Raw genomic sequence first — 11,440 nt, 5'->3', positions numbered from 1 at the left:
AATTTTACATCGGCATAAATTTATGAAGCATTTTTTTGTTACTGTTTTTTTTTATATCGTGAATTTAACTAATTTTGATATTAGGTTTTATATTTTTGTCTCTAAATTTTTGTTTGGCTCTTTACTTGACCATGGCCGAATCACTTCTATTCGGTCAAGAGTTATTTTAAAAATCCCAAAAGGAATAATTTTCGGAAAAAAGAATAAAGATGTCTTTTCTCTTATTTTTTCAAATAAAGATTTTTTTAAATTGTGTTTTTTTTTTAGCAGAAATTTTACTATTTTTATTTGTAAATCCGAATTTGAAATCGAAAAATTATCTACAGATTTTTGATAAAGTGCACCGTTTTTGTGGTACGGGCCGGCTCCGTGGCTTAATGATTACGGCTTCTGTCTCACAGGCAGAAGGTTCAGGGATCAAATCCCGGTCGGTACTTTTGAAATTTGGAATCATTAATTTGAACTTTGAATATGAACAAAAACGAAAATGAATCAGGTGGGATTCGAACTCACACCTTAGGATTGGTGGTCTGCAGCGATGGAATAATCATCATCAAAAGAAAATCATTGGACGTTAATCCAGAGAAAAAATCCAAAAGGAGCATGGCTCTCCTCTCTCGCGCACGAAAGATCGGTAAAAGGAGTCTAAAAAAAATCATCATCTTGATTATTCGGCGGAACATCTTATTCACTACTACACTTGCAAGTGTAACGTCAAACGTCGAAAAACGACCTGTCACATTTTGTAGATAGGCAATGTGTGTAAACAAAGTGAAATAAATATTTTTAAGTGGTGCTGACAAGGAAATTCACAAAAAATCATATTTTTTTGAAGAATTTCGGGAGCGATTTTCTTTTGCGTGATTTGCCTCCTCTCTCTTTCGCGGGTGAAGAAAGTTCGCTAGCGAAATTGATTTTTTTGCGATTATTCCATCCCTGGTGGTCTGGGACGCTAAGCAGTCGGCCATCAGAAGATTTACACTCTAGCAGTGAATTAATCCGTAGTGTTGAAACATGTTATCTTCTCATATTAATTACGCGCTGATCCCTGATTTGCCTGAGGGGATTGGAAGTCTAAATATAGATCGAGTTTCCTTCAGATGCTTGCTTCTATGTTGAGGCGGGGCCGAACAATGCCCAGCGACCTCGGAATTGGACCGCAAGGAGCTCTGTCATTCTGAAACGGGTCGTTGGAAGCAGTGCGAGGGCTATCACCACCTAATACCCGGGACTGAGATAAGTTGTATCAGCATTCGGCATATACCAAAGTCTGATACAAACTATACTTTCCCATAATTTCGCTACGGGTTAGCGGGTATTGGATTGGATTGGACCACATCCTTACAAATCACTGGAAAATAGGTTTGCCCGAAAACCGGTTGAAATTAACATTCCAACATTTTTGAGGGATTGGTCGATTGGGAGTTCATCTATATATATAAAAAATTTCGACGGTTTTGTTCGAATGCGAATCAGTTCAATACGGAGCGTCGGATCAAGGCGCTCTTTGTTGCGTTGGGTTCGTATAAGCCCAAGGAAGGTTCTTACGCCAAGAAATTTCCACTTTGGCCACTCAGGAACCGATTCCGGAAAATCTGCAGATTGTATGGAAAAAGTTGCGTAAAATCTAATTTTGATCATAGGAGGCTGAACAAGGAAAAAGCTTAAAACGTCAACAAACGAAAAAAGGAAAAGACGAAGTTTTTCGGGTAAAGCTTGTAAATTATAAATTCATAAATCATAAACTTATAGACATTTTGAATTTTTAAATGTTTAACACATTTTTTTATATTTTTTGCTTAGGCCGTTGCAAATATTTTCTGAAGTTTTTTTTTGAAGTCGCCCCCCTTCAAAATCGGTCCAAAAAATCAGGGGACAAAAAATATTTTTTCAAAAAAACATCATATTTTGAATGGAAAAAAAAGTCTAACGAACAAAAAAAAATTTGATTATTGCCGCCTAACCACCGCAGTGTAAAAATCAGCAAGTTGAACTGAAATTCTGCGTTGATTTGGCTGTCAACTTGGTTTGTTTTGAATATTTTCCAAAAAGTCAGCTGAAAACTCAAGCAACCTTTGACAACAGCCAAAAATTTGTTCTGCGGTTGTCATGCGGCTGTCATGTGACCATTATCTTGCGGTCGTATCACCGCGCGTGAACTCTAATTATTGACACCCGCAATAATATTTGAGATCGATCAAAAATATTTTATTTATTTTTTGTGAAATTTCGTTAAACAGTACTTCAAAAAAAAATTCGACAAAAAAATATTTCGCCAATACTTTGATATTTTGAAAACTAAAAATTGCAAAACATCTGGGCAAGTGTAAAATGCATTTTAAAACACTTTTTTTTTTTATTCAGATGTTAAACCAAAAAAAATATTTGCAGCAGCCCTAATTGTTCTATATGTTCTAGTCAACATCTAATTGTAAGAAAAACTTTTTTTTTAGCATCAATTTGGAGTTCATGACCCCAAATTATTCAAATTCTGTTGGTTGATTGCTTGTTACATTACGCAGCAAAAAAGTAGTAATCATATATCTACCTACCTAACCTAAATTTTGCATTATTTGATGAAATTTTATGTAATTTTACACCAGCAATATGTAGCCCATCAGTATGGGAAACGTACATGACCAAAATGTCAAGCTTAAATAGGTGTTTATTTTTTTCACTCATTATCTGATAGCCGAGAGCGGTAACTCGCCAGTTCTCTCTGTTACTCCTGAGTTTGAATCTCATCAGTTGTATCTTTATTTGTGTAATATTAAGTGATTTTTCTCACAACCAGCGATGGAATAATCATCATCAAAAGAAAATCATTGGACGTTCATCAAGAGAAAAAATCCGAAGGGAGCTTGGCTCTCCTCTCTCGCGCACGAAAGATCGGTAAAAGGAATCTAAAAAAATCATCATCATGATTATTCGCCGGAACATCTTTTTCACTACTACACTTGCAAGTGTTACTTCACACGTCGAAATTTGACCTGTCACATTTTGTAGATGGGCAATGTGTGTAAACAAAGTGAAATAAATATTTTTAAGTGGTGCTGACAAGGAAATTCACAAAAATCATCAGCAGATTGATTTTCTTGGAGAAGTTCGGGAGCGATTTTCTTTTGCGTGATTTTCCTCCTCTCTCATTCGCAGGTGAAGAAAGTTCACAAGCGAAATTGATTTTTTTTGTGATTATTCCATCCCTGCTCACAACGGCTGTGTGTTTTTGCTGGTTTAGCTGAACGATCAATAAAGAGACGGCTATAATTTCTTCGTGATTCGATTATCGAAGTGACCATCAAGCTTCTTTTGTTTTGAATTCATAGACAATGGTTAATCTGAACAAAAAATTGAGTAGAATACGAATTAAGAACCCTCATACATAAATAATTTATTAGGAATCATACTTTGGTTTTAGTCAAAAAGCAGAAAAATAAATCTCGTTTTTTGGCAGGTGATTTCTCTCTGCTAATCTTTTAATAGAATGTTGCTTGTTCACATCTACATTTACAAGACGAAGAAATTACTTTCTTGCACCGTCATCAGGGGTGACATTGGGTCTGGGGGGTGAGATTGGGTCATACAAATTTCAGCATTTTTGTATGACCCAATCTCACCCCCCAGACCCAATGTCACCCCTGATGACGGTAGCTAAAATCGAACGCTGAAGTTCTGATGAGTCAACATTAGGTGTCCGACGGAAATGGATGCTCTTTCCCTATTTGGCTTTTTGCAATGATGTAACTTTGTACTCCTTCCCAATACTAGTCACCGGATTCTGTGTCATTTCCGATTCAGTGCTTCTTGAGTAATATTCCGCTTGACGATGGGCCACTGTAAACAAAGAACGGTCACGTGCACTTTACCTTATTTGCCGTTAGTCGTTGGGTCTTGTGATATTAAAATATTTGCTGACAAACACACGACTCGCTTCTTCAAATTCGAAAAAAGAAAAGATACTTAAGTGAGGAACTTTCTAGTTGTTAGATTTATCAAGTGTAAAGGATGGAAGTACTTGAACTATTCGTACATTTTCTTAGTATTTTGATTCAATCGCGACCTCAAAATAAAGAATAAATAACTTGTGTGAAACGACAAATAAAGAACTTTGAATCAAAAACTTCAAAAGGTATAATGTCAAGTAGCCTCTTTCGTTTCTCTTGACTGCGTCTTATCGGAATATTACTCAAGAACCACTGATTTGGAAACAAAAGCTGCATTAGCTAATAGTAACAGCAATCTGCGAGGGAAGTTCCAACAGCAACTACTCTAACGAACTAACAAACTAACCGCCCAGTGTAGTCGAGTGAAAGACGATACCCTCAGCCAAGGTCACCTAAAGTTCCGAGGAGGATATCCTCATGCATGCTGGCAGGATTATTGTATACACAGTAACTGCAACTTATTCTTTATGGGCATTGTACGAAGCGCGCTAAACAAGTTCCAACGAAGCGTAAACACGAGTTAGTGTTACTTGTCACATAAGGAACAAGTCAAGTGATAAGAGGGAACTGAGAAAAAAAGAGGGAAGAGGTTATCAAACCGTTGATGGAGTGGTGTGTTGAACACGTAATCCACCCAGCTATATTGTAATGGTGACAAATAATCTAATCACATCTCTCTGAAGTCACACCAAGACGAATTTGATAAAGGTTACTTTCATTATTCAACTGAAAATAACTCGAACAAAGAGAGTCGAAAGTGTTGAACTTCGGGAAGGCTTTGTCGTGGTTCCCCGTGTGTGTCACACAATAATAAAACGCATAATTAGGCTGTTTAACAGACAAACAAACGTAAATCATCAGACTGATTTAATATGAATTCATTGATCACTCCTCACTAGAGCCATCTAGTTGTGAGCGAACGTCAAACAAATGTCAAACGCGTGTAAACAAACTGTGGTGAATTCATAATCGCCGTAGTGAGTTTCTTATCATTCAAATTGGACGTTGAATTGTTCATTAATTTCTTTTCATAGAGATTTCCGTCTGTTAGTCTATGGTTGCCAGAGGTGAATGTGATGATATCACGCAAATTGAACATTTGATTAAAATGGGCCACAGCTCATAGCTGCTGAACAAACTGCCTGTTTCGTGGTTCAAGAATATGAGTAATGCAAATGATACTCATATCTCAATTTGACTCTGGAAAAATTCGTATCAAATTGTTGAGAACTTTTGCAAACATTTGACTGTTATTTTTAGAATCGCACTTTCTGAAGTGCAACTAAGGGGTAAACATTGCATTCCTCAAACAACAGATCTCCAGAGTGTGTGTGCTTTACGTAATTTATTGCGCGATGAAGCGAGCCTCTTGCTGACATTGTTGCAAAGATCATTTGAAAGACGGTATTTGTTCGAGCGCTCGAACAAAACTTTGTTCCAGGTGACTTCTTTTGACGCAATTTATAAAGTTGAGAAAAACACAGAAGACAAAAAAACAGCTAGACACGGTCAATCAATCAACACCCATGAGGGGGGGTGGTTTGCTGCAGCTCGATGCTTACCTTATCAGTGGGACTTTGGCTAGATTGCAACAGGTAATGCCAAATTGGCCCAAGGCTTGCGTGGTTCGAGTTGGTTCGAATTTGTCACTCGGCAAAAGTCTTGTGATGGGACTGCTTATCTGGGACCATTTTGGTATTAGAAATGCAATCCCGCGCGCCATAGGGTGCATTGAAGATGGACAAAATTAGGACTTAAACAATTCATTTTATTGTGTTATACAATTAAATATCTTATTTATTAAATTTTGATTTTTTTTATTTAAATGAAAAAAAAACACCGTTGTGTGTTGTCTTGAAATCTATATGAAAATTTCATCTTGATAAAAAATCGTACGAACTCTGGATGTCGATTTGATAACGGTTAATTTCGAGCTACGTGACCTAGAACTGGTTGTAAAAAATATGTGGAAAATGCCAAGCACGATTCGATGACAATAAATGGGCTACAGCTCCATTTTTAGCTTTTTTCATTTTTAGCTTATCTTATAATGTCCATCCAACTTATCAGCTTTGAATTATAATCAAATTTGCGAAAGTAACAACTTATCAATTTATTTAAATGGTATTCCTTACATTCAAAACTCTTAAAATTCGTTCTGGAGTTGTTTTAGTATATAAAATAATATATTATTTCATTTCATTAAAAAAAATACATTTAGGCATATTTAAAAAAAACTTTGAAATGGTGGAGCATGGATTCATTTTACACACTGTAATTTTTTATTCATTGTACTATTCGAATTAATGCTCATATATGTAATTTGATATATTTTGTATTTACTTCAAGTTGAGTTGCTTTGGAGAATTTGAACGGTGCGCGTCGCGGTTATCACGCAGGATTTTCGTTGCCGTTTCCGTCTTTGTTTCCCCCCCGATTGTGTGTGTATTTCGACCCGGGTGATTTTGCGATTGTTTGACAGTTGCTTTGGAGAATTTGAACGGTGCGCGTCGCGGTTATCACGCAGGATTTTCGTTGCCGTTTCCGTCTTTGTTTTCCCCCCGATTGTGTGTGTATTTCGACCCGGGTGATTTCGCGATTGTTTGACAGTTGCTTTGGAGAATTTGAACGGTGCGCGTCGCGGTTATCACGCAGGATTTTCGTTGCCGTTTCCGTCTTTGTTTTCCCCCCGATTGTGTGTGTATTTCGACCCGGGTGATTTCGCGATTGTTTGACAGTTGCTTTGGAGAATTTGAACGGTGTGCGTCGCGGTTATCACGCAGGATTTTCGTTGCCGTTTCCGTCTTTGTTTTCCCCCCGATTGTGTGTGTATTTCGACCCGGGTGATTTCGCGATTGTTTGACAGTTGCTTTGGAGAATTTGAACGGTGTGCGTCGCGGTTATCACGCAGGATTTTCGTTGCCGTTTCCGTCTTTGTTTTCCCCCCGATTGTGTGTGTATTTCGACCCGGGTGATTTCGCGATTGTTTGACAGTTGCTTTGGAGAATTTGAACGGTGCGCGTCGCGGTTATCACGCAGGATTTTCGTTGCCGTTTCCGTCTTTGTTTTCCCCCCGATTGTGTGTGTATTTCGACCCGGGTGATTTCGCGATTGTTTGACAGTTGCTTTGGAGAATTTGAACGGTGCGCGTCGCGGTTATCACGCAAGATTTTCGTTGCCGTTTCCGTCTTTGTTTTCCCCCCGATTGTGTGTGTATTTCGACCCGGGTGATTTCGCGATTGTTTGACAGTTGCTTTGGAGAATTTGAACGGTGTGCGTCGCGGTTGTCACGCAGGATTTTCGTTGCCGTTTCCGTCTTTGTTTCCCCCCCGATTGTGTGTGTATTTCGACCCGGGTGATTTCGCGATTGTTTGACAGTTGCTTTGGAGAATTTGAACGGTGCGCGTCGCGGTTATCACGCAGGATTTTCGTTGCCGTTTCCGTCTTTGTTTTCCCCCCGATTGTGTGTGTATTTCGACCCGGGTGATTTCGCGATTGTTTGACAGTTGCTTTGGAGAATTTGAACGGTGTGCGTCGCGGTTATCACGCAGGATTTTCGTTGCCGTTTCCGTCTTTGTTTTCCCCCCGATTGTGTGTGTATTTCGACCCGGGTGATTTCGCGATTGTTTGACAGTTGCTTTGGAGAATTTGAACGGTGTGCGTCGCGGTTATCACGCAGGATTTTCGTTGCCGTTTCCGTCTTTGTTTTCCCCCCGATTGTGTGTGTATTTCGACCCGGGTGATTTCGCGATTGTTTGACAGTTGCTTTGGAGAATTTGAACGGTGCGCGTCGCGGTTATCACGCAGGATTTTCGTTGCCGTTTCCGTCTTTGTTTTCCCCCCGATTGTGTGTGTATTTCGACCCGGGTGATTTCGCGATTGTTTGACAGTTGCTTTGGAGAATTTGAACGGTGTGCGTCGCGGTTGTCACGCAGGATTTTCGTTGCCGTTTCCGTCTTTGTTTCCCCCCCGATTGTGTGTGTATTTCGACCCGGGTGATTTCGCGATTGTTTGACAGTTGCTTCGGCGGATTTGAACGGTGCGCGTCGCGGTTATCACGCAGGATTTTCGTTGCCGTTTTCGATTGTGTGGGTTTTTCGGTCCGGGCGGTTTCGCGTTTTCGCATTTTATTTGGTTTTATCTTTCCACAGCCGGCTGTCTAAGATTGAATCATTAATGCTAAACTCAACACCAAATAACCGGGAATAATCTCATCCGCATCCTCCGACTGTTTGCCTTGAGAATGCATAATACATCACACTATTAAACCAAATTTATTGATTATTGGGTCGCATCATCATCCTCTATGTTGAATCCTGGCCATTACCCTTACCCACTAACAAAATCCCAAGTAGAAGTAGTTTTCCGGCACACGTGGGGGTGTGGATATCGTATAGAACCCACCCTTGGTAGCAACCTGTGCTAACTAACATTCCCGTCCCAATCCCCCGAGATCTACAAACTGACATGGCGGGCGCCGTTGGTGGCCAATGACTGTTACCTATTTGCTTCAGATCAAGTTTTAATGATCTTGATGTTTTATCTTTTCAACGCATTCATACATGCTGTTGATAAGGGAAACACCATTAGATCGTTCAAGCGTATGGTCGGTTGTATTGATAGGATATTACGGTCCTGTTCAGCAACGGAGAAGGACAACCATGGGTGGTCTCTCATGCTCATGCTCATGCTCATGCTCATGCTCATGCTCATATTTTGTATTTACTTCAAGTTGTATGATTCTCTACAAGTAGAGAACAACCCAGGTTCACATAAATATGTGCATCAATATCTCCTGAATTTGTCTCTGTAAAACTTTGAAATTTGGACAATTTATTTCTGAAATACAGCCTCACAAAAGGCATAACTTTTGAAATGGTTTAAAAATAGATCATTTTCCTCATTTCGTATTTCAGAAAAAAAAAATTAAATTATGTTTTCAATAATATTGAAATGATCAGAAAATTTCCCACAAGTTTTTTTTACATTGAAAATTGAATCAATAGTTTCCGAGATAACTTCAGTTAAAATTAAGACAAAAACTTTAATTAAAATTTGTACCAGCCCAAAGTTTTAGCGACAAAAAGTGAAATTAAAAATAACCAACAAATTTTTTAACGTGTATCATTTTTTTCAGTGTATTCCTTATCCATATCTTCAACTTTGTCGAAGACACCAAGTCGATCAAAAAAATCCTTCAAAAGATACAGATTTTTGAATTTTCACATATCATTTTTGTATGGACAGCTGCCAAATTTGTATGGAAAATTATATGGACAAAATAATGATGCAAAATGGCTTCATTGGGCATACCGAAGGCACCAACAAAGTTTCAGCCGGATTAAAAAATACAAAATAAAATTCTTGAAAATGATTTTGATTTTTTAGAAGTTTGATCTATTCTAATATATTTTTGTATAAGAGCCAATTTTTGCAACATTTTGACATCTGTTTAATGAATTTATGGGTAATTGTAATCCTACGCAGAGTACGGAAATTTAGCTAAACTAATTTAGTTTCTTCATTTGATGTGTTTTATTCATTTGGTTTGCTGGATACCATAGATGCCATAGATCCAACCAACCTTGAACTTCTGCAAGTGCTCTTCTAAATTTCTAATAAAAACTCGCAATAAATCCACTTATCCAGAACGGTCACAACCGACCAACCGATCAATTGTAGCCACCACATTAGCCACTTCCTTCGCTTCAATTAATCCACTTGATAGGCGCAATTTGCAAACTTTTTACAACCGACTTCAAGTAGCCGCCACTTCTTCGGCATTTCAATTTGCATCTATTTATCCGTTCAACGGCTGATGATTATATTTTCTCCCTCTTCTCCTCCTTTCAGGAAAACCTTGGCGGCAATTCGCGCACGGTCATGCTGGCCACGATCTCCCCGGCGGCAACCCATCTGGAGGAAACGCTGGCCACGCTGCGATACGCCTGCCAAGCCCGAACCATCGTGAACCGGGTCAAGGTCAACGAAGACCCACACGACCGAATCATCCGTGAGCTGCGAGCCGAAGTCGAACGGCTTCAGGTGCTGCGCCAGGACTACGAAAGGCAGAAGCGCCACTCGGCGAACGCCGCCGCCCAGTACCAGCCGCGGAAGATCATCATCGAGACGTCGGTGGACGAGAGCGAGGTTGAGGCGCTGAAGCAGCAGCTGGCGGAAACCGAGCAGGAACTGGCCAAAGCGCAAAAGTCGTGGCGGGAGAGACTGCAGGAAGCGGAGGATGTCCGGCGGACGGAGATGAAGCTGCTCAAGAGGAAGGGACTGGCGCTGGAGTTGAGTGCCGAACAGAAGGAACCGTGTTTGGTGAATCTGGCCGCGGATCCGATGCTTTCGGGAACGTTGCTGTACATAATCCCGACCGGGACGGTCAACATCGGGAGACCTTCGTCGTTTGGCAAGCCGGACATTGTGCTGGAGGGACCGCTGGTGTCGCACAATCATTGGTAAGGAAGATCTCGAAATCCAATTTTAACCTCCCCTAACAATCTCATTTCCTCTCTTGCAGCTCCATCGAGAACCGCATCGGCAAGCTGTACCTGACGCCGCTGGACGCCGAGCAGTACGAGACGTTCATCAACGGGCAAATTGTGCGCGAGCGGCGTCAGCTGTTTCACAATGATCGGCTCGTGATCGGCGGGTCGCACTACTTCCGCGTGTCGAATCCGCAGTGTCCGACTCGGAGCAAGCAAATCGTAAGTGTGCGCCACTACAACAGTATGCACCACCGGGTGATCCAGATGAAGCGCGATCTGCAGTCGGTTCGGGCGATGTTGGGGGGAGGGTTTGGTGGTTGTGGAGGGCGAAATTTTCGGTAGGGAAAGGGAATTTTTTTTATGTGATTTGATTTTGTTAAAGTTTGATGGAAATAAATAAAAACAAAAGGCATTTAAAGGACGCTTAACAGTGACATTCGGAAAATTTTCAAGAAACCTCAAGAAATTCAAGACATTTGAAGCGTTTAAAGGTACTATTTATATTTTTTTTTTATTCAGAAAAGATCACTCTCAGTTGACTGTTTGAAATGGAATTTTCCAAAATGTGTCCACGTGTCAAGCTTGGTCATGACTTCTTTTGGTAAAAAGGCACATTTTTGAATGAAAAAAATCAGTGTTTATTGATGGAAGCAATTGTTCTAAACTATTTGATTATATATTTAATTTTTCAACTGAAAAAAAACCTTTTTCCTATGTTTTTTTTTAATTATGATTTTTTTGAAAAATTTGTAAAGGGACCATCCATAAACCACGTGGACACTTTAGGGGGGGGGGGGGGGTATGGCGATTGTCCACGCTCCATACAAAAAGGTTTTTTTTTTGTATGGACAATTGTCCAGGGGGGGGGGGGGGGGGGGGGGGGGTGAGATTTCCAAAAATGTGTCCACGTGGTTTGTGGATGGTCCCACATATGCTGGGGGCTCGTCATACAAAGTAGGTATGTAAATATAAGAAATTCTGTATCTTGAAAAGGGATTTTTT

The 11,440-nt window shown here is 40.1% G+C and overlaps 1 protein-coding gene across 1 annotated transcript in view; it reads left to right on the top strand.

The window, feature by feature from the left end:
- Positions 1-11,440, top strand: part of LOC120425292 (kinesin-like protein KIF14) — a 37,539-nt gene that overhangs the window by 22,828 nt on the left and 3,271 nt on the right. The window contains exons 2-3 of the mRNA XM_039589758.2: positions 9,798-10,408; positions 10,471-10,657. Coding sequence (XP_039445692.1) covers positions 9,798-10,408; positions 10,471-10,657 — 798 coding nt within the window. The remainder of the gene's footprint in view (positions 1-9,797; positions 10,409-10,470; positions 10,658-11,440) is intronic.

Source organism: Culex pipiens, chromosome 2 (genome assembly GCF_016801865.2).
Source record: "Culex pipiens pallens isolate TS chromosome 2, TS_CPP_V2, whole genome shotgun sequence".
Lineage (NCBI taxonomy): Eukaryota > Metazoa > Arthropoda > Insecta > Diptera > Culicidae > Culex > Culex pipiens.
Note: the sequence above shows the minus strand (reverse complement) of the source record. Positions and strands in the feature narration are given on the sequence as shown.